Source organism: Andrographis paniculata, unplaced genomic scaffold, assembly GCF_009805555.1.
Source record: "Andrographis paniculata isolate CXL003 unplaced genomic scaffold, ASM980555v1 Contig54END, whole genome shotgun sequence".
Lineage (NCBI taxonomy): Eukaryota > Viridiplantae > Streptophyta > Magnoliopsida > Lamiales > Acanthaceae > Andrographis > Andrographis paniculata.
In genome coordinates this window covers 2,745,825-2,772,857 of record NW_026137589.1, presented here as the reverse complement: position 1 = coordinate 2,772,857, position 27,033 = coordinate 2,745,825, and the positions used below count along the sequence as shown (strand labels likewise).

The 27,033-nt window shown below is 28.8% G+C and overlaps 1 protein-coding gene across 2 annotated transcripts; it reads right to left on the bottom strand.

Moving 5' to 3' along the window:
• Positions 1-11,542: 11,542 nt before the first annotated feature.
• On the bottom strand, positions 11,543-19,829 carry LOC127255550 (raucaffricine-O-beta-D-glucosidase-like). 2 transcript variants are annotated; one of them, XM_051281127.1, is made up of 13 exons: positions 19,640-19,829; positions 19,486-19,555; positions 19,335-19,393; positions 19,175-19,250; positions 19,003-19,080; positions 18,434-18,521; positions 18,077-18,347; positions 17,859-17,974; positions 17,541-17,758; positions 17,402-17,436; positions 16,643-16,763; positions 16,429-16,540; positions 11,543-11,696 (listed from the first exon to the last, which is right to left on the bottom strand). In XM_051281127.1, the coding sequence occupies exons 1-13, from the start codon at positions 19,751-19,753 to the stop codon at positions 11,567-11,569; spliced, it is 1,488 nt and encodes a 495-aa protein (XP_051137084.1). In that variant the 5' UTR covers positions 19,754-19,829; the 3' UTR covers positions 11,543-11,566. The 2 variants fall into 2 exon arrangements, with proteins under 2 accessions (XP_051137084.1, XP_051137083.1); XM_051281126.1 differs by lacking the exon at positions 11,543-11,696 and adding an exon at positions 15,582-15,972 and having other exon boundaries at positions 19,640-19,828.
• Between the last annotated feature and the right edge of the window lie 7,204 nt (positions 19,830-27,033).

Genomic DNA, 27,033 nt, shown 5'->3' with positions numbered 1-27,033 from the left:
TTTAAATGTAATTAAAATATATAATCATATTTTTAAAAAACAAAAATGACATTATATAAAACAATCGTAAATAAAAAAAATGGATACTTCATGTGGGACGGGCGGAGTATACAATAAAAAATAATTTAAAAATATTAAAATTTTGGTATATAAAAAGTTTTTGGTATCAAATTTTTTTAATTATTTATTTTTTTGTTATAAAAAATACAAAATTGTTGGTAATTCAAAATTTACAATAAATATTTAAATATTCAACATATACCAAGTCATCCCCACACAACCAGATTGGATAGGAAGATGCATGTATTGTAACATGCATCCTTAAAATCTTTACTTTATTATTATTATTATTGCTATTATTTATAACGTGGGAATCGCAACTGCTATTTTTCGAGTGTATTTTGAGTAAATCATCAAATTTAATAGCTTGTAAAATAGATTCGACAAAGCAAGTTGTACTAGGTGAATCATTTATGATAGACAAATATTATTGAAATCATGAAGGCAAATAAAATCGATAAAGACTTTTAGAGATTTATTTAATTATGAAAAGATACTTCATCCGTCTGTCTCTAAGGGTCATATTTATTTTTTACGTTATTATACTTAATATAAAAAATATTCTTATATTTGTATAATTTTTTGTACAAATATCTTTCTATTAGTATTATAGATATTTTTGTAACTTTGTCTTAATTTGTACTATTTTGATATAATAATTAATACTCAGATATCAACATACAAACAGTAAATGAGACTCCTATAACCGGACGGAAGCAGTGATATAATATTGAAACGAAAAAGACATTTTATACAACTCATGGCTGGTCCCATAACCCAATCAAATTAATTAAATATTTAGAAAATTCTAAGTTTAAATAATTAAGGTGAGTCTCACAAACACACCAATTCATGTTATTCCCCTGCCGACACGACAAGAGGTTTATATATTGGTGCATTGTATCTCCTCTATGAACCATAATAATTAACAATAATAAAAAGAACAACAACAACAATAATAATAATGAAATTCTTAAATTGATTAATCAAAAGAAAATTGTGTGAATGATACTCCTTCGGTCTCAAACAAGGTGCAATATTTGTTTTTGGCACGGATTTTTAGATGAGTAGCATTAAGTAGAATAATTTAGAAATTAGGTGATGTGATGGAGAGAGAAATATATATTTTCTTTTTTTATTTGTATGATGTAAGGGGATAATGTGTGGGGTAAAAATTAAATATAATTAATTATTTTTTATTTTAAAAATATTACAGGATGTTTGGGACATACAAAAAAGAAATATTGTAGAGTATTTGAGATAAAGGACTATTATCTAATTGAGCAACCAACTAATAAAAGGTTCTATTTTTATTTTGAAATTTTAAAATTTATTTACTATGTAATCTATACTTTTAGTAAACAATAAAAATATGAATTACTCAACCTCTCATCAAACTGTTATTTGAATATATATATATATATATATATATTAATAAATAAATCATACACTTCCAAAAAGTTCAAATTTCTCCGACAGGTAAGAAGTCAAAATCAATCAAAATACTTTATCTGTCCTATTGAAAAAGGGTGATATTTATTTTTTTTACGCATATTTTTTAATATTAGCATTATATTAAATTGTAGTAAAAAAAATAAAAATGTTCATATTAGTAAGATGTAATATAAAAATAATGGCATTTGTGTAATATATTGTAAGTTTAAAAAGTATTTATTATGTTAGATAAGTAGTACAATTACTAAATTAAGAAATAGTAAATCTTGTTCTGGAACAAATAAAAATAAAAAATAATAACTTTTAACGGGACGAAGAGAGTATTATTTTATTTAACAACGGTATTGAACATGAGCTAATAAAGCTATAATTTATTTGTGAATATAACGAGCTAAAATTTATACTTATGTTTAACTCATTATTTAGAAAACGATCTTTTAACGAGCATAAAAGAATTGAACTGAATTGACCTCTCGACCAACTTGGTTGTTTAAGTGTATTAGTCAAGATGATGACTTACCTCACTCTTTCTTTTTTTTTTTTTTATTATTTTTTTTTTATGGCTAATTAGTCAAACAACTAATTTTATTATCAAATTTATAATCGTACCTAATTTTTATACTCCCTTCGTCTTAAATACCGTACAATATTTGTGTTTGACACAGGAATTTAGGTGGAGAGTATTGAATAACAAACCAGCATGCAGGAAAACATTTTGGTTTCTTTTATTGCCTAGTCAATGCAGTTATATTTTCTATTATTAGTCCTATTATGTAGGAAGCAGTTGTTTCATATTTTCTTTTGCGTGTATTAAGGAACCAGTTGTAAGTCTCAGCCTATATAAAAAGGCTTCAGTTTTCAGCAATAAAAATCATCTTCCTTCTTCGATTCATCTTCGTATTAAAAACACTGTGTGTGTTCAACAGTCTGGTATCAGAGCCAAAAGGCAGTAAACAGCAACAATGAGTGATCCTCAAGTCATCGGTGGAGTCAAGAAACTCAACAACAACAACTATAACTCTTGGTCTACATGCATTATGTCTTATATGCAGGGACAAGATTTATGGGAAGTTGTCAATGGAAACGATGTGGTTTCACCAGAAGCTGAAGATGCGAACGGAGTGCTTCGGAAGTGGAAGATCAAAGCTGGAAAAGCTATGTTCGTGTTGAAGACGACGGTCGAAGAGGATATCCTGGAGCACATACGGGAATCGAAAACTCCCAAGGAAGTATGGGATACGTTTACCGAGTTGTTCTCCAAGAAAAATGATACAAAACTTCAACTTTTAGAGAGTGAGTTGCTGTCGATAGCGCAACGAGAGATGACAATCTCACAATACTTTCACAAGGTGAAGTCTTTATGCCGAGAAATCTCTGAATTGGATCCACAGGCTCCTATAGGTGAAGCCAGGATGAAACGAATCATCATCCATGGTTTGAAGTCAGAATATAGGAGCTTTGTCGCTGCAATACAAGGGTGGCAAATTCAACCATCACTTGTTGAGTTTGAGAATTTACTTGCAGGACAGGAAGCTTTAGCAAAGCAGATGGGAGGAGTCTCACTGAAGAATGAAGAGGAGGCACTCTATGCTAAGAAAGGAAAATGGAATTCCAAGAAACATGTTCGTGGGTCCAAGAAGAATGACGATAAGACAAGAAATCACCAAGACGAAAGAAGTCATTTTCTAAAAGGAGGTTCAAGGGATCCCACAATGGACAAAAAGTGGCACCGAAAATGCTACAATTGCGGGAAAATGGGTCACATAGCAAAGGACTGTTGGTCAAAGAAGAAAACTGTGGAGAGTAATGCGGCTACCTCAAAATCTGAAGAAGAATGGGATGCAGAGGCCATGGTTGCTGTCGCAAAAGAGGAGTTGGCACTCACGGCTACTGATATTAAATGTCAAGTCGATTGTGATGATGACTGGATCATTGATTCAGGCTGTTCAAACCATATGACGGGTGACAAGAAGAAATTCAAGAAGCTGTCTAAATACAAAGGAAACCATGTGGTGGTGACTGCAAATAACTCAAAATTGCCGATAGCTCACATCGGTAATACAGTAGTTTCCCTTCAAAATGACGATATCAAGATTCCACTCCAAAATGTTTTTCATGTTCCGGGTATGAAGAAAAATCTTTTATCTGTTGCACAATTGACTTCGTCTGGCCTCTATGTTTTGTTTGGTCCACAAGATGTTTGGGCATTTCAGCATATTGAAGTTCCAAAAGAGCATGTGATGAAGGGACAAAGAAAAGAGTCGGTCTATGTGATGTCTGCAGAAGCTGCATATGTGGATAAGGCGAGACAAAATGAAACGGCAGACTTGTGGCACATGCGACTAGGTCATGTTAGTTATTCGAAGCTGGACATAATGATGAAGAAGTCTATGCTAAAGGGGCTTCCACAGCTTGAAGTAAGAAAAGACACTGTATGTGCTGGATGTCAGTACGGGAAAGCACACCAGCTGCCATTTGGAGACTCTACTTCCCGAGCAAATGAGCCACTAGAGCTGATTCATTCTGATGTTTTCGGTCCGATCAAGGAGGCCTCAACTAGTGGAATGAAGTACATGGTGACCTTCATTGATGATTTCTCAAGGTATGTATGGATTTATTTTATGAAAGATAAATCTGAGACATTTTCAAAATTTAGAGAATTCAAAAGGACAGCAGAAGGAGAAATTGGTAAGTGTGTTCGTTGCCTTCGTACCGACAATGGAGGAGAATACCCTTCAGATGAATTTTCAGATTTCCTTCGGAGTTGCAAAGTGCGACGACAATTTACATGTGCTAATACCCCACAACAAAATGGAGCATCTGAAAGAAAGAACAGACACCTAGCAGAGGTGTGTCGGAGTATGCTTCATGCGAAAAATGTCCCTGGACGTTTCTGGGCGGAAGCAATGAATACAGCAGCCTTTGTCATCAACCGGCTTCCACAACAAAGGCTAAGTTTTCTCTCACCTTTTGAGAAAGTATGGAATTTGAAACCTACAGTTGGTCATTTTCGTGTCTTTGGATGTGTATGCTATGTATTTGTTCCTAACCACCTACACAGCAAAATGGAAAAGAAAGCTGTAAGATGTATCTTTGTAGGATATGACAGCAATAGGAAAGGATGGCGTTGCTGTGATCCTACAACTAATAAGTGCTACACGTCCCGCAATGTAGTGTTTGATGAAACTTCCTCGTGGTGGTCCTCTAGCAAAGAAGAACTTCCTGATTCAAATGCTCTGCAGAAGAAACTTGAAGTCCCCCAAATTCAGTTGCGCTTAAATGATGCTGAAATCGATAATGGTGATGAAAAAGACTTGGTTCAAAATTCTTGGCAGACTGGTGTACATCAAAGACTAGTGGAAGAGAGCGATTCCACTGAAGAAGTAGTACCAACTCCATTAAGAAGGTCGACTAGAATAATGTATCCAAATCCCAAGTATGTTAACGCTGCCATAGCGGAAGAAATCGATGCAAAAGAACCTGAGACATTTGAAGAAGCATCCAAAAATCCTGAGTGGATTAAAGCTATGGAGGAAGAAATTGCCGCGCTGAAGCATAATCAAACTTGGGAGCTCATGCCAAAGCCAGAAGATGTGAAACCCATTTCTTGCAAATGGGTATACAAACTAAAGCGCCGCACAGATGGATCAATAGAGCGACATAAAGCTCGACTGGTGGCTCGCGGATTCTCTCAACAGTATGGGCTGGACTATGAAGAAACATTCAGCCCTGTTGCAAAGCTTACAACAGTGAGAGTTTTATTAGCACTTGCTGCAAGCAACAATTGGGATTTGTGGCAGATGGACGTAAAGAATGCATTTCTGCACGGGGAGTTAGATCGAGATATCTACATGATACAACCGATGGGTTTCTATAGCCACAACCATCCTGAGTATGTTTGCAAGCTTCGAAAGGCACTTTACGGATTGAAACAGGCACCACGGGCATGGTATGGTAAGATAGCTGAATTTCTTACACATAGTGGTTATTTAGTGACATGTGCAGATCCTAGTTTGTTTGTCAAAACTAATGAAGAGAAGCTAGCTGTTATGCTAGTATATGTGGATGACTTGATCATGACAGGAGACTGGGAAGAAGAAATACAACAAACCAAAAAAAATCTCTCTGTTCGTTTTCAAATGAAGGAGCTTGGACAACTGAAGCACTTTCTTGGCTTAGAAGTAAATCATACTCATGAAGGAATATTTCTTCATCAACACAAGTATTCCACAGAATTATTGAAAAAATTCGGAATGCTTGAATGCAAGCCAATCTCAACACCAATGGAGCAAAATGCCAAATTGTGTGCACATGAAGGGAAAGATCTAGAAGATGCCATGATGTATCGGCAATTAGTGGGCAGTCTCATCTACTTAACGATAACAAGGCCAGACATCTCCTTTGCAGTTAGTGTGATGAGTCGCTATATGCAAAATCCAAAGAAGTCTCACATAGAAGCAGTCCGACGAATCCTAAGATATGTCAAGAGTACACTTGACTTTGGAATTAAGTTCAGAAGAGACGAAGATTGCAAGCTACTTGGCTACTGTGATGCTGATTATGCAGGAGACCACGATACCCGACGCTCAACTACTGGATACGCTGTCATGTTTGGGTCTGGAATTGTATCTTGGTGTAGCAAAAGGCAACCAACTGTGTCATTATCGACGACAGAAGCGGAGTATCGAGCAGCAACTATGGCAGCTCAAGAAATCATTTGGCTTGTGCAATTGTTGAAAGAGCTGCATCAACAAGTCAAGTATGATATCTTATTATATTGCGATAACCTATCAGCAATACGTCTTGCCGAAAATCCAGTTTTTCATGCAAGAACTAAGCATGTAGAGGTGCACTACCACTTTATCGGAGAAAAAGTCTTACAAGATGAGATTAAACTGGAACATATTGGGACAGAAAACCAAGTTGCAGACTTATTCACAAAAGGATTAAGCAGCAACAAATTGGAAAACTTCCGTCAACAACTTGGGTTAGTAAAACGGACTGAAGCTGGTATTGAGGGGGAGTATTGAATAACAAACCAGCATGCAGGAAAACATTTTGGTTTCTTTTATTGCCTAGTCAATGCAGTTATATTTTCTATTATTAGTCCTATTATGTAGGAAGCAGTTGTTTCATTTTTTCTTTTGCGTGTATTAAGGAACCAGTTGTAAGTCTCAGCCTATATAAAAAGGCTTCAGTTTTCAGCAATAAAAATCATCTTCCTTCTTCGATTCATCTTCGTATTAAAAACACTGTGTGTGTTCAACAGAGAGTATTAAGAATGGTAATTTAAGATAATTTGGATATTAAATGATGTGATTAGAGAGAAAAATGATTATTTATTTTTTTTATTTGAGTGATGTGATGAGATAAAGTAAAATGTATATTAATATATGTATATAAATATTATTAATTATTTCTAAATTTAGAAATATTACAGTGAGTTTGGGATAAAAAAAAATATTGCAGGATATTTGGGACAGATGGAGTACAAACTATGGAATGCTTTGGTCGTAGAATTGGCCCCAATCAAAATACAATTATTACAAGATTCGTATGTTGTACTTTTTAATATACAATTTTGTGTATTTTCTCTGTCCCATATATTTCGGGATTATTACGGTAGACACGAGAGTTTAGGTAAAATATTTAGTAAAAATAATTATAAATTAAGATTATAACTACATGCTATAATTAAGATTAGAAAAATTATAAAATTTAAAATGTGATTAAAGTGTATAATCATATTTTCAAAAAAAATAAATAAATAAATTATATAGGACGGACAAAAATAAAAAATAGAAAAAAATTATATAAGACGAATAGAGTATAATATATTGAAAGATATCATATCTTTTCTATTATTTGTTAAATGATATGAGAATATGTTAAATAATCATCTTACTAAAAATTTAAAGTAGTAAAAAAATATATATCATTAATTTACATATTATATGTCAACAAACAAATCTCATTTTTGAGTTCCACCATCCTCACAAGATTTTTGTGACGCGTAAAATTCAGTTACTGATTTGCATGTGAGAGGGCGTGTTGATAAATTAATATAGTAATATAATAAAAAAATTATATTTTAATATTAGTTTAAAATTTTAAATGAAATGATATTTTACATTATTAATGATTATTATTACTCTTTACATATACAGTTATAGCCACCTAATATATGTGATTGTTTTACATTAAAAATAATGAAATAAAAAATAAAAAATCCACGTGTCCGCCAGATGTCGCTGATTTGGCGGACACGTCACCTCCGGCGAGCCACGCGGGCGTCTCCGGCGCCGGATGATTAAAACAGCGAAAAATTTTCACTTATGAAACTAGTTTGCGATAGGTAAGGGATCCAATTATGGGACTAAAAAAATCAGTTTACTCTTAAATAAAAATAATAATAATAATAATAATGGTATTATTTTTATTCTTTCGATTTTTTATTTTGTTCATGAAATTGCTTGGTAGTTTCATTCCCTATGAACATAATATTTATTTATTTATTTATGTTATATTTTATTGTTTCGTGTAGTAAAACCAAGAAAAATATTTTGTTTGATTGTGTTTGGGTGTTAAAGATTATTTAGAAATAAAAATACTCTTTCCGAGTTTTTTAAGATTTTATAATAGATTAAAAAATAATAATAATTTATTATTTAGTGAAAATGTGTAAACGTTTTGATATTTTTATCATTTGACTATATATATAAAATAATTGTATATGTTATAATATATTTGTAATTTAGATAAAATTTAAAAATATTTTTGATAATAATATATGATTGTTTTTGTTAAAATAAAAAGAAAAATATCTTTGGAGTAAAAAAGAAAAAAGAAAAAAGAAAAAAAAAAAACTATTTTTGAATTTGAAAGGTGAAGAAGAGAGTACACATTTAAATTGTGTGATGAAAAGGCATTTAATACGATTGTCTTTAATCATGTGATATTGATTGACCATATTTTGTCTTTTTATGAATGTAATACATCAAGAGAAGTATAAAATGGGCTATTATTTTATTATATTTTTTTTTAAACCATCAACAGTCAAATATTGATGAGAGTGTATTTTATACTCAATCCGTTATTGACAATTTATCTATTTTTTTTTTTTATTTAGATTTGTCTCCTAACAAAATATTTACATTTAATAATTGTATAATCTATTTAATATTATAAATATTTTTTTTTTAATTTATAATATATTACACAAATATCATTATATTTATATGACACAAATTTAATAAAGGTAGTTTAGTCTTTTTACTTTTATTTATACAATATTCCAATACAACACTAATGCTTTTAAAACTCCGTATAAAAAGTAAACAGATAGATAGACATATGATGAAGGAATTACTTTTTTTTTTGTAGCTATAAATAACTTATTTTTCTTAAATATACTGTAGACAAAAAATTATGTCATTTTTACTAAATACAAAATTTGTACAAATTATATTTAGTTTGGATTTAAAGCGTGTCATATTCTCTAAATGGGTCATTTGATTCTCTTTTCGGGTCGATTTATTTTTCAACTTGGTTTTCAATGGTTTCTTTGATCCGAAGAGATTTGGTCTTCGGTTTGACTTTGCCGGTCTTTGGAGGGCTTTGGTCTCCGTACGGGCGATTTGATCGTCGGATTTGGATTTGATGTCCTCTTTAGATGATCCGATGCTTTGATCTTTGGTTTGGCTTTGCCGCTTTTTGGAGAGCTTTGATCTCCGTATGGGCTATTTGATCATCGGCTTTGGATTTGATGTCTTCTTTAGATGATCCGAGACTTTGGTCTTTGTTTTAGCTTTGCTGCCATTTGGAGAGCTTTGGCCTTTGTGTGGGTGATTCAATCGTCAGCTTTGAATTTGATATCTTTTTTGGACAATCCGCGGCTTTGATCTTTGATTTGACTTTGCCGTCATTTGAAGAGTTTTGGTATCCGTATGAGCGATTTTATAATCGACTTTGGATTTTATGGCTTCTTTGGACGATCCACGACTTTGATATTTGGTTTGGCTTTGACAACTTTTGGAGAGTTTTGGTCTCCGTGTGAGTGATTCGATCGTCGGCTTTGGATTTAGTGTCTTCTTTGGACGATCCACGGCTTTGATCTTTGAAAATGTGGATTTGGTACTCCATTACACTTTTGGCGGCGTGTCCCTTTGACTTTTGGATCAAAGAGGGCCTGGTTGATGCTTTTGACAAAGAACGCGACGACCACCTTGAAGCTTTGAGATGAACTTGGGAAGCTCTTTATTGGCTTTGACGAATCCTTCAACGGCTTTTGGAGCTTTGATCCTTCATTCGGCTTGGGCATATGACGAAGAACGTTAACTCCATCGATTCATCAACCAATATTGGATCATTTGTCCAAATCAGTGATTTTCGACAAAAAACGCTTCGAATGACACGAAGAACATGAAGAACAATATAGAGAGAGTTTAGAGATTTACCCATTTACTTGAATTCTCGATGTAACTTCGGTGTCTCAAATGAATTTATCATGACTCTTATTTATAGGGAAGGGGTGACCCCGGCTTCCTTTTTGAATGATTCCACATGGCGCGTACTGATTGACCAATAGGAAGATTTTATAATCTTTCATTTTTCATAAGATATTTTCCATTCTTGATGGATTTGATTGTGCACCTTCCTTTCTCGCCAAGATCTTTATATCATTGTCTTTTTCGGAAGATATTAATTTATATGCTTCTTTTATTGACAAGATTAATTTATTTTGATGTCAAATTTATTATGCCTCTATTTATGCATATAATATTTGTACGGTATCTTTCATTTTAAACAGATTTTTTCATTAATTGTTGATATTTATTGTACAAAATTAACATATGTGCATAATTAATAACTATATATTTATTTTATTGAAATTTTATATTCTTCCAACATACATGATATTTAATTTAATTTAATTTACATATGTAATTTTTAATGCCTACATATACTTAATAAATATAAATTAATTTAATTAAATTTCAAATTTTTTATATATGAGATCCATTCAAAATATCTTTATTTCTATCTCTATTCAATAAACAAATATTTATATCTATATTAATTATAGATAAATAAATATATTTTTTAGTTATTTAATTACATTATATTAAAATTTATTCTCTACAAAATTATTCATATTATATATATTATATTGAGATATAATATTTAAAATATTTAAACACAACACCACTTATATAAAAAAATAATAATAAAAGAATATTATATTCCGATCAAAAAACATATAAAAGAATATTATAACTACTATAGATTAATATATTAAATTATGTTAAAAAAATACCATGTCTCTAACTATAGGAGTAAGATAGAAAGAGTATTTGATATTTTTAATATTATAAATCAAATTTATTTTAAATATAAACAAAAATATGGTTATATTCCGAACATGAATAGGAATGTAGCCGTGTTTAAAACATACCATGAACGTGAGTATGAACACGGCCATGTTCAACGATAATGAACACAACAATAATAAATATTTTATTTAATGTTTTTTTTATGAAAAAAAAATATAAACAGTAAAAATTTAATCATATGTTGATGAATTATATACTATAAATTTTGAATTTTGGATCATATGTTGACTTTTATTAATAATTTTTAAATCAGGAGTTACGAAAATTAAGGGTTATGATTAAAATTGAGCTTTGCTGAATTAATAGTTTCAGAATATGATCTATCTTGATCAATATTTAGCTATGGATTTTACCATATAAGAAAACGGAAACTTAAAGCAAGGTAACAATAGTAATGATCTTCACGATAGTGATTATTCCTTATTTACTACATAACTCACAATCTTATTCATTACACAGATTAGAAGCTCATAAGGAGATGCAAAGATACTTAAACAAGGTTCCGCGATGCAAGAGAATCGAAAAAAACACACGTACCCATAATGCGATAATTATTCCAAAGCTTACACTCCCATACATAGCAGTGCAAGTTATGTCGCGGTAGCTGTTTCATTGTCTTCTTTCTTGGTCAGGAATGTGGCGAACCACTGGGCTGATTGTTACGGGTGACGGTTCAAATTGTTCATATAGTCGACGTAAATCATGCCCATTCTAATAGTGTATCCACTACTCCATTCGTAGTTGTCGCAGTAAGACCATACGAAATATCCCTTTACATTAACTTTATCCCTATACATGAATGCAACCATTGCCAAATTAAATTAAACCCCAATCTTCGGGTCGACGTTAATTATTTAATACTCTCTCTCATCCATATTTATTTTCATTTTTTTTTGGTTTCATCTAAATTTATTCTCATTTTTTTTTTTAGTAAAAAGTACTATTTCCGTCCGGCTTTAAGGGTATCATTCAATTTTTGCGTGTTAATCTGTGAATATTAATTATTATATAAAAACGTAGTACAAATTAAGAGAAAAGAACAAAAATACTTCTATTAATGTCTTATAATACTATTATAATGACATTTGTGCAAAAAATTATACAAATATAAAGATATTTTTAATGTTAAGTACAATGACGCAAAAGGTAAATGTGACCTTAGAGGCGGATGGACGGATTATTATTCTTCTGATTTTTCAGGAAATTTTTTTTATTTTTACCGACTTTTATTAAAATTTGTGCTCGATCAAATGGGCATAATTTTACATGACGGATGGAGTAAAAAGAATGAATATTTGTAGTGATAACTTACTCATTGATTGCTAGGAGCACATATCCAATATGGTCGCGGCAATAATTCACGCGCCATGGATCCTTGCACGCCTCCTCGGCGGTGAGCTTGAAGTCATTCGCTTGAGTCACTCCTATAAAAATGTCGAAATATGAAAATACCATTGAATTTATATAGATATATATGTATATATATATTTGGTTACCATTTTCAGTGATGTATATAACTGGGAGGTTGTATGAATCGTTTTCGTATTTAGTCTTCATGTATTTCAACAGGCTGCGGATTCCCCATGGGATTTTGTAGAGCCAAATTGAACCTGGAGCCTGAAGCATCAAGCCATATATATTAATTAATTAAGTTTTTTGATATCAGTGGTTTGATATCAAGCACATAAATTTATTGGACATGGATGCAAAGTTAGCTCAGGAATAATAATATAGAGAGAGACAGAGACAGAGAGAGATTTGCGTCATTGGTTTGGACAACATTGTCGAGGAGGGAATCTTTCATTCTATTGTAGAAATCACTCCTTCCTGGTTAACTCCAAGGATTCTTCCCTTGAATTAACAAATAAACATCAAACAACAAACACTTAAGCTTAGAGTAAAAGGAAGATTATGATTGACAACTGAAGCTCATTTACTAAAAGTAACACACGAGTTTACGGTGCCGATTTGGAAAAATCAGTATCGTGATTTGCTTTCAAATCACCACCCGCAAAATACACAAGCAGTACAAGTTTTTATTAAAAACAGCACGTGCAGTTTGTAATAATGACATGTATTGTTTGTTTATAATTACACGTGTGCTAGCTGTATACGTGTATATCATGTGCTGAAATGAACTGCTGCATGTGTTGTATGAAACTATATGATGTGTTGTTAATTCATATGTTGTGTTTATATTATATGAATATAAATGATGTGTTGTCAGTAATATTACTGTGTCTTGTTTGCTAGCTATACGTGTGTCGTTAGTTCATGTGTTGTGCTTATATTATATTAATATAAATGATATGTTGTTACTAACATTAGCGTGTGTTATTTGCTAGCTATATGTGTACTGCTAAACGGAGTACTGAATTTGAAGCCGCCACCATATATATATATATATAGAGAGAGAGAGAGAGAGAAACATCAGAACCTCATATCTGTGATACGTGTCAGCAACATTGCCATTGGATCCACCAGTAACTTTATCTTTAACCCTCGATAGAAATAATCAGCATATGCATACAGACGAATACAGAAAAATGGAGAGAGAGGGAGGTGGGGAGAGATGAACCAGTGGTCTTCAAGACCAAATTGTTTGTTTTTTTGGACTATTATTACTTTAGTACTTTAAATGAAACTATATGGAAATTGTCCGAATCCAATTTTTTTTTTTTTTTTGGCCCTCGGTCATTGAAAATGGTAATAATAAACGTAAACAAACACATCTCAAAATTTTTCAATTTCTCCGAGAGGTTAGAAAGTCAAATGTTATCGAAATATTATTTTATTTATTTTAACAACAATGGGTTGGTTTCGTTTTACTTTGTGATTGAAATTGACTTAGGTTTTGATTTTATATATAATATTTTGATGTAATATTTTGTAAAAAAAAAAAAAACTGTTATGTTCTAATCCAAGATCGAATAAGCTATATTCTTACAAAATCAAATCGATATCGAACAAAATTTAAAGCAATTTTTATTACTACGGAGCAGAATTTATTCAAACTCAGTTTACCCTCAAATCGAACAAAGCGACATCGAAAACACATCCATGACCCCGACACAAATGACATGCCATGGAATCGCAACTAACTCACAAACCCGAACTCTAATCTAAAGAAACATTGGCGAAATTAAGCCTAAACAACATCGCAGGCAAATTATACGGCGAACAACTAAGAAGGCATAAACGAGCAAAACCAAACCGTAGAACCATCAAGGTTCGAGTCGCGCATCGACAGAGAAGAAGGGCCTCCCAACTCGCCGGACAGATTCACCGGAATCGCAAGGAGAAATCGCACTAGAATCACCTAGGGCCTGTTCTGTTTTGTTTGTGTTTAATTTCTAAATTCCAGAAATTTAATATTGCCTTTTTATTAATTCTAGTTTCGTTTCGATTCGGTAGTATAATAATTTGGGTTTATTCGATAATTCGTTTCCGCTAATTCATATTCGTATTTTGTATATGAGATTTGTTCGATAAATCCAAAAGATTCGGAAACAAATTCATAACAATATCAGTATTTTTGAAAAATATGCACATTGAATTGTGTTAATTTTGCTTTGAATTCCAAATAAAAAACACCTAATATTGAGCATTCGTCAACAAAAATCAACTTTATTCATGAACAAAAAGAGCTAAATTTGGCCCCAACTCCCTACTATTTACATTGTTGTTTAATTCTCGCTATAAGTATAATAAATCAAGAAAAAAGGGTAGATAGTGTTTGTTTGATAGTGTTGGAAGTTAAAGATCATGTTGAAATAAAAAAATTAATTAAAATTAAAATAATTGTATGTGAAAAAGTATTTTGAACGATGGATGTTTTCTTATTCCTATGATTTTGTACATCACAAATGCTTCCATGAGTAACCTTGAACTATATGCAACATATTCTAGCCTCGAGAGATCTCGAGGCATTTCAGAAGTGTATTGTATTTGTGCCTTACCCCTAAGTTGTTCAAATTATTGGCTGAGACCCGACAGTGGTACGCTGAAGAGACTAGAAAAATACATTCATTCGAACATAAGATATTCATAACATATACTATGATTTTGATTCAGATGTTTGTCTTATGAGCAAAACATTTATAAGATAATTAAGATTTGTTTGGTTTTGAGCATGTTTGTCTTTTGAGCAAGACACTTATATGAGAATTAAGATTTTGTTGATTGTAGGTTCTGAAGTGTGTTTGAAATTTTCAATTGAAATGATTATTTGATATGATATAAAATGATATTCATTTGATATTTTAGATATAAAATTAAATTTTAATTTCATATAAAAAAATAAAAATAATAAGTATTTTATTTAATCTTCTTTTGAGAAAAAAAAAAAAAAAAATTATGAACAATGAAAATTTTATCAAAAACCTACGAACAAGGACATTCTAGTTTCTCCCACTCAAGCACATTATTGGATACTTGTCATATATATATGAATCATATACTATGTTGACTTGTATTACAAGTCAGCATATGTTGAAATATATATAAACTATTAATCTTATATTAATAATTTTTAAATCAAGAGTTATGATTAAAATTCAGCTTTGTTGAATTAATAGTTTCAGCATATGATCCACCTTGATCAATTTTTAGCTATGGACTTTACATACATAAAAGAAAATGGAAATTTAAAGGAATGCAATAATAGTAATGATCTTCACACGAAAGTGATTCTTCCTTATTTATTACATAACTCACAATCTTATTCATTACACAGCTTAGAAGCTCATAAAGAAATGCAAAGATACTTAAACAAGGTTCCGCAATCCAAGAGAATCGAAAAAAACACACGTACTGATAATGCGATAACTATTCCAAAGCTTACACTCCCATAAATAGCAGTGCAAGTTATGTCGCGGTCGCTGTTTCATTGTCTTCTTTCTTGGTCAGGAATTTGGCGTACCACTGGGCTGATTGTTTCGGGTGACGGTTCAAATTGTTCATATAGTCGACGTAAATCATGCCCATTCTAATAGTGTATCCACTACTCCATTCGTAGTTGTCGCAGTAAGACCATACGAAATATCCCTTTACATTAACTTTATCCCTACATGAATACAATCATTGCCAAATTAAATTAAACAACAATCTTAAGGTCGATATTAATTATTTGATACTCTCTCTGTCATTCAAACTTATTTTTACTTTCTTTTTATTTTTTTTTTGTAAAAAGTACTCTCTCCGTCCGGTCCTAAGGGTTCCATTTACCTTTTGCTATTGTACTTAATTATTAAAAATATCTATATATTTGTATAATTTTTTGCATAAATATCGTTATAATAGTATTATAAGTCATTTTTTTCTTAATTTGTACTATATATAGATATAATAATTAATAATTAAAAATAAATGAGATGCTTAGAGGTAGTATTAGTTTTTTGTTTTTTTTAGAAAAAAGTTTCTATTTTTACTTACTTTTCTTAAGCTCATGCTGGATCAAATGGGCATAATTTTACATGACGGATGGAGTAATAAAAAATGAATATTTGTAGTGATAACTTACTCCCTGAGTGCTAGGAGCACATTTCCAATATGGTCGCGGTAATAATTCACGCGCCATGGATCCTTGCACGCCTCCTCGGCGGTGAGCTTGAAGTCATTCGCTTGAGTCACTCCTATAAAAATGTCGAAATATGAAAATACCATTGAATTTATATATATATATATATATATATTTGTTTGTGGATATGGTGTTATTAGAGGTAGAATTTGGTTACCATTTTCAGTGATGTATATAACTGGGAGGTTGTATGTATCGTTTTCGTATTTAGTCTTCATGTATTTCAACAGGCTGCGGATTCCCCATGGGACTATGTAGAGCCAAACTGAACCTGGAGCCTGAAGCATCAAGCCATATATATATATATGTTATAATAAAATCGATATATATCGAAGTAGTTGCAAATTTCAAATTAATCCTTTAATTCCCCAACAGATCATTGGTAAAAAGAAATTGGTACTTTGAGTTGCGATTAAGGAAGTATAAATTTTTATGTTTTAGATAATTACTCGTTCCTATTAATTTAATAAAAAGAAATTATTAATATTCAATCTAATTATCTAAATATAATTATTCTTAAGCTTATAGTTTTTTTTTCCATATCTAAAAAGGTTTAAATGAGAAAAGCAAACTGAAAATTTGAATGTTTGTAAGTTTCTTAAAATTCTAATCATATTTTATAGTTTTAAAATATATAATATATAAAATAAGATTTATAAATATATGTATAATCTTAAAAAATGCTATAAACTAAAATTTATTTAATTGTTTAAATTTTGATTTAAATATGTTAAATATGATATTTATTAAAAAAGTAATATATTTTTCTTGAAGACAGAACCGAACAAATTAAAAAAATAAAATCATAAAGTAAATAATTAAAAAATAGATTTTATATTAATTATATATAAAACATTAAATAAAGGCCCTCTTTTATTTTATATTTTTTTATTTTTTCTGCATTGGGTTGACTTACCAATGGACCTATTGGCTTCCATCCATCTCTTTGAGCTGAGAAAAGTGCATCAAAAACACAAACAGTTATGTCAATTTTCCACATCTAAAGTGTAATTAAATAATAGGGTTGGCAATAATCAATTGGGATCCTTAATTACTTAGAGTTGCGATTTTCTGATCGAAATCGAAGGGAGTTGTGTTGACAGGGTGTGGATTGTCAGCAACATAGTAGGATGTGTAATAGTTTAATCCCAAAAAGTCAATGGACCCTTTAAGCATCTTCGATTCTTCTTCAGTAAATGGCTTCAAATTCTCAGGAGAAACAAGTTCTAACATCGATGCTGGGTACTGACCCCCCAACACAGGCTCCAAAAACCTACACCAATTTAATTCAATAATATAAAATTTACAAATACATATATATATATATATATATATATATAAAATTATAATTAGAGAAATTAAAATTTAATTACCATCCAATTTGGAAGTCAGTTGCTCTTTGGTTAGCTGCAACATCTTCTGGTTTATCAGAGTAAGCCTCATTCCAGTTGCTGCTAAGAACAATTCCTATCTGACCTTTCTGGAATTCCTGTTATAGTTAAAAGTCCTTTTTACATCTTTTCTTTAAAAAAACAAAAATTAAATTAAATCACTATGTTTATGTTGATTGAAAAAAAAAAAAAATGTTTACTTGAAATTTGGTTCTGTAAATTTCAACAGCTTTGGCATGACCTAGGAGCAAGTTTCTTCCGACAGTGTAGACTTCTTGTTTGTAATTAGAATGGCTTAGAATGTCTTCTTCAGTGTCATATGGGAAAATAGGTTGAGGACGACTAGGTGCATAACTTCCAGAAACATATCCCATGGTGGAAAATATATATGGTTCATTGAAAGTAGCCCACATCTTAACCCTATCTCCAAATCTCCAAAAGCAAAATTCGACATAGTCTGCATAATCCTTCCTGAAATTGGACAAAGGGTTATAATCGATTTGTTATATATATGACAATGTAATGAAGAAAACAAGTTTTTATGTTGGACAACTTACACAAATTCTTCACTCAAAAAGCCACCATACTCTTGTTGCAAAAACTGAGGAAGATCCCAGTGAAACAAAGTAACATTTGGTGTGATACCTATACATATTTGTCGGACATGAATGCAAAGTCACGAAATTTATATTTATCTGAACATAATATGAATTTTAATAAATATAATATTATATTAGTTAATTGAAACAGGTATTTTTCGAAAGTATAAAAGTAGGTCAATGAAGTGAAAGAAAGTTTTTGATAAATTGAATGTATACCTACTACCTATTTGTGGTATATTTGCAAATAAGTGTATTGTTGAATAATAGAAATTAAAGAATTTGTAAGAATTATTTAGTATAAATGAAAAGTGTATATTTTTTTTATGAACATTAAATATATATATATATATATAAATTCGATAAAAGATGAGAATAAAGTATATATATATTTTTTTATAAATTGGAACCCACAATTTTTCTTATGAAATGAAAATCTACAGTAGTTATATTTCGAGTAAATTCTTCTTGGTTAACTCATATTTTGAGAGAGAGAGAGAGAGAGAGAGATATTTTAGTGTGGACACCTTTTTCGATGAGGGAGTCTATCACTCTATTGTAGTAGTCAACTCCTTCTTGGTTAACTCCAAGGCTAATTCTTCCCTCTAATCAAATGACAAAGACATGAGCTTCGACTAAAATTAAACCAAGATTGTGATTGGTCCAACAAATGTAGCTCATTAACTAAAATTTACGTACGAGGCAACACTCTGGACCATGAAATCGAAAATCTGTAGGCATCCAAACCCATTGCTTTCATTGTTCTAAAGTCCTCCTGTACATTATATTAAAGCAAGTCAGACATATACATACATATATATATATATATAGAGAGAGAGAGAGAGAGCAAGATCAGAACCTCATATCTGTGATACATGTCGACAGAAACATTGCCATTGGTTCCATCAAGAATTTTAGCTGAAACCCTCACAATTACAAATCATCAGCATATACATACACATGAATAGAGAGAGAGAGACAAATGTAGAGAGAGAGAGAGAGAGGTGAACCAGGGCTCCCCAAGGCGAAGACATCCCACATGCTGGGGCCTCTCCCCCCTTCACTCGCACCCCCTTCAACCTAAAAAATAATAATAATAATTAACATCGAAACCCTAAAACTCCTCTGAAGAACAATTGAGAAATGGGATCGCCATAGCCATGCCTGGTAAGCTGCAGTCGAGGTCCCGAAGAGGAAGTCGGGAGGAAAGTCATTGCGACTGATGTTACTGAAATTCGGCTCGACCGGCGTGATAGGAACCTCGATATTTCCCGACATTATGAGGAGAAATTAAAATGTAGGTTGTAAGAATTATTTATTAGGGTTTGGTTGTGAATGAAAGAGTGTGAATTACCCCTTCTATTTATAGCCAGCCGTATATGTGAATCAATAATATCTTTAAAGATTTGCTAAATACGTATTGTTCTACTTGCTATTTGTATATATATATATATATATGTATATGTATATATTAACTAATGTAATCGATCTGGAGGATGGATCAAATTCATAGATCATGCACATTTACAATTAGGTCCCCATCCCCACCAAACCCCAATGGGATTCACGTGGATATGATACAAGATCTATATATATATATATACATATATATATGTGTGTATATATATTATTGTAGCAAATTATTGAATGTGATTGAATTAATGTGCAGTTGAAAGCTGGGAAAAATAAATATTGTGCTAAATAAAACGACAACCATTATCAACAATTATTGAAATGTGGGATTGAGTTGTTGAATTATAGGGCATAAAGTTGATACTTTCGAGATATTGAATTATATATAAAAGAAATATGAATAACACGATAAGCCATATAAAATATAAGTAATTATTGAGTGGTGGTCGAATTTTCACGTTATAAAAAATAAAATATATTGAGCATAGTAAAAAATTGTTGAACTAGAGTACCAATTTGGTTATAATATATACATGCGCGCAATGTTTATATTTTTTAGAACATAAAATAGTCAAATTATGTCTAAACTAAAAATATATTTTTTAGAACATAAAATAGTCACATGAAATACTAAATTTTAATAATTTCTCACTCTTTAAAAACAAAAAAAAAAAAAAAAAAAAAAACTCAACTCCAAAAAATTATGTCTAAACTAAAAATATATATCACATAATATGGCAAACTATAGCATAAATAATTTGATTATTAAATTAATCTAAAAGCCTTTCCACTTCCTTCATAATTCAATACGAATCAATATATTTTTATTTTTTTCAAGAGAAAAAGAAAATCCATTCTTCTAGAGTGTGACTATCTTCTTTATTATTTGAATAATAACATAAAAGTAAGGCTCTTTTTACTTTATATCTTCCAGATGTTGCATTATATATATATATATATTTGTATATATGTATTATTGAGTTATTATGAGTTATAGGCTTCCTTTAGACATTAATTTTTAGAGATTTTTGAAATTTTGAAAATTTAAAAAAAAAAAATAGTATTTGATTAAATATCTTGTCAGAATATATATATATATATTTGATAGTGATATTTTTCTAAAAAAATGAAGAGTATCAAATGAGTAAAAGTTTGTTATGAAAATAAAGCTGAGTATATATTTATAGTTGTTGGTTATGAAAAAAATAGAGGTTAAGTGAGGGATTCAAATATTCCTTTTCGACGGTAATTAACAGAAACATTTACTAGGGGCGAAAGTCCTATCATGGTAAATCTGCTAAGCTTGCTCGATCGTCTAGATGACCATTTGAAAAAAAGTGCGTTTGGTAGAGAGAATAGAATTGTATAGAAATAATAGTAGATAATGGAATTGCAGATAGTAAAAAATTTGCTAAAATAAAGAATTCAATTGAAAAACGTAAAATATATATATATATACAATGCATAAATAGAATATGCTATAGTGCTTGTTGAAAAAAATACATCGATTATTATAAAATGAGAAATTAGGTAAGAAAAATATTATTGTATTTTTAGTTACATTTTTAGTTTGATAATTTATTTTAGTAATAATTTAGATATGATATTTTTATGAGATTTTGAATAATAGAAAATTTATAAAAATTAGATAATAGTAAGAAAAATAAAATAAAAAATAAACAAAAATTAAATCGTAAAAGTTAAATATAAAAAAATAAAATAAATAAATATATAAATACGACTCTTTTCATTTCATTTTTCTCAATTTCTCTGCATACAGGAGAATAATGAAGTTTTAGATAATATAAAATAATTTATTTCTTAAATCTTGAATTCTCTTCATTTCACGGTCTCTATTTCTATGTACCAAACACCCCCTCGGGGGTACTCATAGTGCACTTGATGAGTAATAGTTGCGGATTTCCATGTTATCAAATATATATATATATATATAATATACACACATTGCTACGATATATTTAATATATATTATTTATTTTAAAAAATCAACAATTCAACATAAAATTTTATTTTTTTTATTACTAACATAATTTCTAATACTTATAAAAATACATTCATCCAAAAATATAAAGTAAACAAACGTTATGTATCTATATATGTATTGCTATTTTAATCCAACTTGAACATGTTCCATTCAACCTAAGCATGTTGCATAACATAATGTTTAAATTCCAATTATTTTAGTTATTTTATCTATAGTGATATATATAATCATGAGCACAATTTTCTTATAAAAACAATAGTTGCTAATATTATTATTGTTAAGTAACAAATATATAATAATAAATATTAATATATATATCAACAAAATACACATCTATTATTAAAATTATTTTCACCACAAATTGAAACTATAAAAATTTTCATTAACTTTTTTTATTATAATTTAGAAAATGCAGTTAATAGTTGGATTTTTTCAGTTTATTATCATCATTGTATATGATTTTCTTTTTCAAGCCATAATTGCAATTTTTCAATAATGCAAATATTATAAATTATAATTGGAATTTATTGGGAATTTTGAAAAGAAATATATAACTTAAAATTATGATTTGATGAATGAACACACATGGCGTAAATTAAATTCTTAATATATATATATATAAATATAATTAATTACAGGTCTCATATTTGAATATCTCGAAAGATCTTATCAATATATAATTCAACTAATACGTATGCATTTCTTCAAACATCCGTCGACATTATGTCCATGTCGACCGTCAAACTAGAAACCAACATGGCCGTGTTGTGTTTACGTCAACTGCCATGTCATTACTAATGAGAAGTTAACATCATATTGGTATGAAATAAGATTAGTTTTATTTTCAATAAGACAAAACTTTATTAAAAAAAAAAAATTTAAATGAGACAAAATATATGATCAATCTTATCTACCAAAGACAAGAAATAACATTTTTCCTTAATAATTGCAAGCTCTATGTTAACTTTAAATACCAATATTTAAATAACGGTATGGATCTTCAATACAAATCTTAAAAATATAACAATAATAAAAAATAAGGGTGTGTTTGTTTGGGGGTTTGAATTTTGAGTTGGGATTTAAATAGTAAAAGTTTTGAATTTGAATAATTGTATGATGTGATATAAATATGTGTTGATTTGATGTTTTGAATATAAAACTGACTTTTAGTATAATATAAAAAATAAAAAACAAGTGTTTGATTTAATATTTTTAGATGAAAAAAATGGGATAAATAGTGGATTGAAAATCCAATCCCCCAACCAAACATACCCTAAATGTATTAATTTATAATTTTAATCTTTTTCCTTTCGTTTCGTATAGTAAAAGTTAGTACGTAAGGCCATCTCCAATCTATCAACTTCATTTATCCAATTTTAACTCCAAATATGTCGTTGCTACAGTAATTTTACTCCAACCATAACTTCATTTTTCACTATTATTCTTCAAATATTCAATTTTTTCTATTATTTTAAACAACTTTTTACTTTTATAATTTAAAATAAAATTTTTAAAAATTTAAAAAATAAAATCTAAATTTAAAAATCAAATTTATAATTTTAAATATTAAAAAATAAATAAATAAAGCAACGCCAAAACTGTGCAACATTAAAAATTAGCGTTGAATCCAAATAAGCCAACTCAACGCCGTTAATAGCGCTGGGTTAGAGATGCTCTAACTCTTTGCCTTTCATTTTACAACTTATAAAACAATGATTTATAAAATAATGTATCAATTGTATAGACATGGAGAATTAGAAACTATATGGACTTATAAGACAATTTGTGGTATAATCATACAGATATATAAAATTAATACTTCCTCCGTCCCAAAATTAGTTTGGGTTGTGTTCGACACAGGATTTAAGAAATATTGATATTATATTGGTAGTGGGTAAAAGATTTTTTTGCTCTAGTAAGTGTCTTAATGTAAAAAGTAGTGACAATTGTGTAATAATAATGAAAAAATAATAATAGTTTTATAGTTATATGGTTATTTATGGAAATGAGACTATTGTTTTGGGACGAACAAAAATAGTAAACAAGACTATTGTATTGAGACTGGAGAAGTAATATATTCATAGGGCATGCTTCTCGTGCGAATCCGTTCACATCAGTATAATGCTAATTTTATCAGATCAGTATATATAATATGTGTAAACAGTATATATATTATCTATTATGATATATTATAACATAGTATATGATGTTATAGAAATATATATTCTTTGATTTTAAAATATATGTTAATTCGATCAAATTAACGGTCATATTAATATTTAAAGCCTATATGTACCCTTTTTTTTATTATTATCATTAAACCCATGCCTTGTCTTAAATCCAAAAAAAAAAAATTAAATCTTAAAAGCATTCATTTCAAGAACAGAGACAGAGCAGCATATCTCATTGCCATTCCTACTGCAAAAATGATGAGTCCATACTGAGGGATGAGTTTGTTCATTTAATGTTCTTTAGATAAAATAATTTTACATTAATATTATTAAATAAATTCAATATATACATTAAGTCGATAACATAATATATATTTTTTTCTGTTAGTTAACATTAAAAATATTCTTATATTCATATAATTTTATTTTTTTTTACAAATGTCATCCTATTAGTATTATAAGACATTAATGAAGTACTTTTGCAATTTTTTCTTAATTTGTATTACGCTTTGATATAATAATTAATATTCAAAAATCAACATGTAAAAATAAACAATTAACGAAAAATATGAAAAATTGATACTCCACATAAGTACGTCTGGTGCTTTACAGTGCGGTGCTCTATAGAATATATATTGTGTTCGTATACAAATATATTTTGTTCTATTTGAACTTTGAATTGGTGGGTGTGTCTGAAAGTTTGAATGGTGTTATATGAAAGAATCAACACGATGCTAACCTTTTTGGATCAGCACCATATCAGCCGTTTTTTTATTTCTATAATTTTTAAATATTTTTTTTGAATGATATATATAATTATGGTATTTTTTTATATTTTTTCTTAATTTTTATAATTTTACATAGAAGATACCTAAGCTGTGTTTTTTTATTTTAAATAAAAGAAATTGTATTAAATTTTAATAAAAATATACTATTATTTCTCATCAACAAATTTTGATATTTTCTCTATATTTATACGATGGTCAATCATAAAATGTTTGAATTACAACAATACATATTATGTAGGACTTTGGTATTTTATTTTATTTTTTTCAATTTTCATTTATTTATTTATCAAATATATATATATTTGATTTATTTTACACATATTCTAATATCAACTCTTCTAAAAATATACATTACCCACTATATATATATATATATATATATATATTCTTTTCATATTTTTCGTTAAATGTTTAAAATTTTCTCTAATATTTGAATTTTACACTAGTAAACATTTATTTCAATTCATATAAGAATGTTAGCATACAATACTCATATCTAAATATATTATATAATATATTTTATATTATTTTATTCTAATTGAAAATACTTATAAGTTTATTTTATATTTAATTTACTCTAATTTTTTTATTTTATTTCAATTAAAAAAATAATTAAATTATTATTATTGAAATGAAGAGTTACTTTAATTTATTGCAATAGCTACCTATACAAATAATTTGCTTTTATATAATTTTTATTAATCATCATAATTTTTAATGTATATTAAATTAATAATTTATGAATATAATTTATTTATAAATTATATTAATGTATAATAACTATGATAAAAATTTGTAATTAGAATACATTAAAATGTCTATAATATAATAATTCAATTTTCTTAAAATTATTATATTTATTATATTTAAAATTTAAATATTTCATAATTTGTCCATATTTTTTATTTTCGTCCGTCCCATGTAATTTTTCTTTCCCCTTTTTGAAAATATGATTATCACTTTAATCACATTTTAAATTTTAAATTTTATAATTTTCTTAATTTTAATTAAATTATTTATGTATCTTAATCTTAATTTATAATTATTTTTACTAATATACTTTTTAATTATTTATTAATTATACTTTACCTAAATTCTCGTATTTACAATAATAAACTCAAAATATATGTGAGGGAGGGAGTAATATATTAGAAATAGTCAAATTGTGGGGAAAATTGCAAAAAATATCCCACACGTATACCTCATTATCAGTTTTGTCCTGTATTTATCTCTCTGGCAAAATATATCCCATATGTTTTCAAAAGTCGCTATTACTATCCTTTGACCGCGCGTGGCCGCACGTGATTGCGCGTAAGGGCGCGTGGTGTGAATTTCACGCGCGAGAAAATGACATAAATAACGACTTTTGTAAACATGTGAAATATATTTTGCGAGGGAGATAAATACAGGATCAAAGTGATAATATGGTATAAGTATGGGATATTTTTTTGCAATTTACTCGTCAAATTGTGACTATTGATAAACAAATAAGAAGAAAATTAAATATTAAATGATTTACAATTTGTTTTATATTTCTAATACATTTAAATAATTGAATAGTTGAATATGTATATTTTATTTTGATATATTTTGCTATGTTGCTTCAATATTATTTTTTAAATATTTTTTATTATTTTTAATTAACAATAAAATTAATATTATAATTTATTTATAATATTTTTTTAATATTTATTGTTTTTAATTATTTGAATTTATCTCTATGGTATAAAAGTAGATATGGAGGTAACAATCTATAAACGAAGATTAGAAAATTATAATTCAGTTATAAATATACAATAATATAATTATTTTTCATATTTTTTATTAAAAGTATTTTATAAATATTATTTTATATTTAATTTAATATTTTCTTGTATGTTAAAGAGAGAGTTTAAATAATTATTATGAAATATTAAAAATTGCATGTTTACTCTAATTATTTAATTTTATTTATTTTTTCGCTTTTATTTTATTATTAGTTTTGCTAAATTATCATTATATTTATATTTATTTTAATATTATATATATTTATTTAAAATTAAAATTGATTTATAAATTACCTTTATGCTTATATATTATTATAAATTTTATAAATTAATGTACTTTTACAATTGAAAAGTAAGAAATAATTTTTTATGAAATTTTATTTTGATATAATTATTATACTCCCTCGGTCCCAAT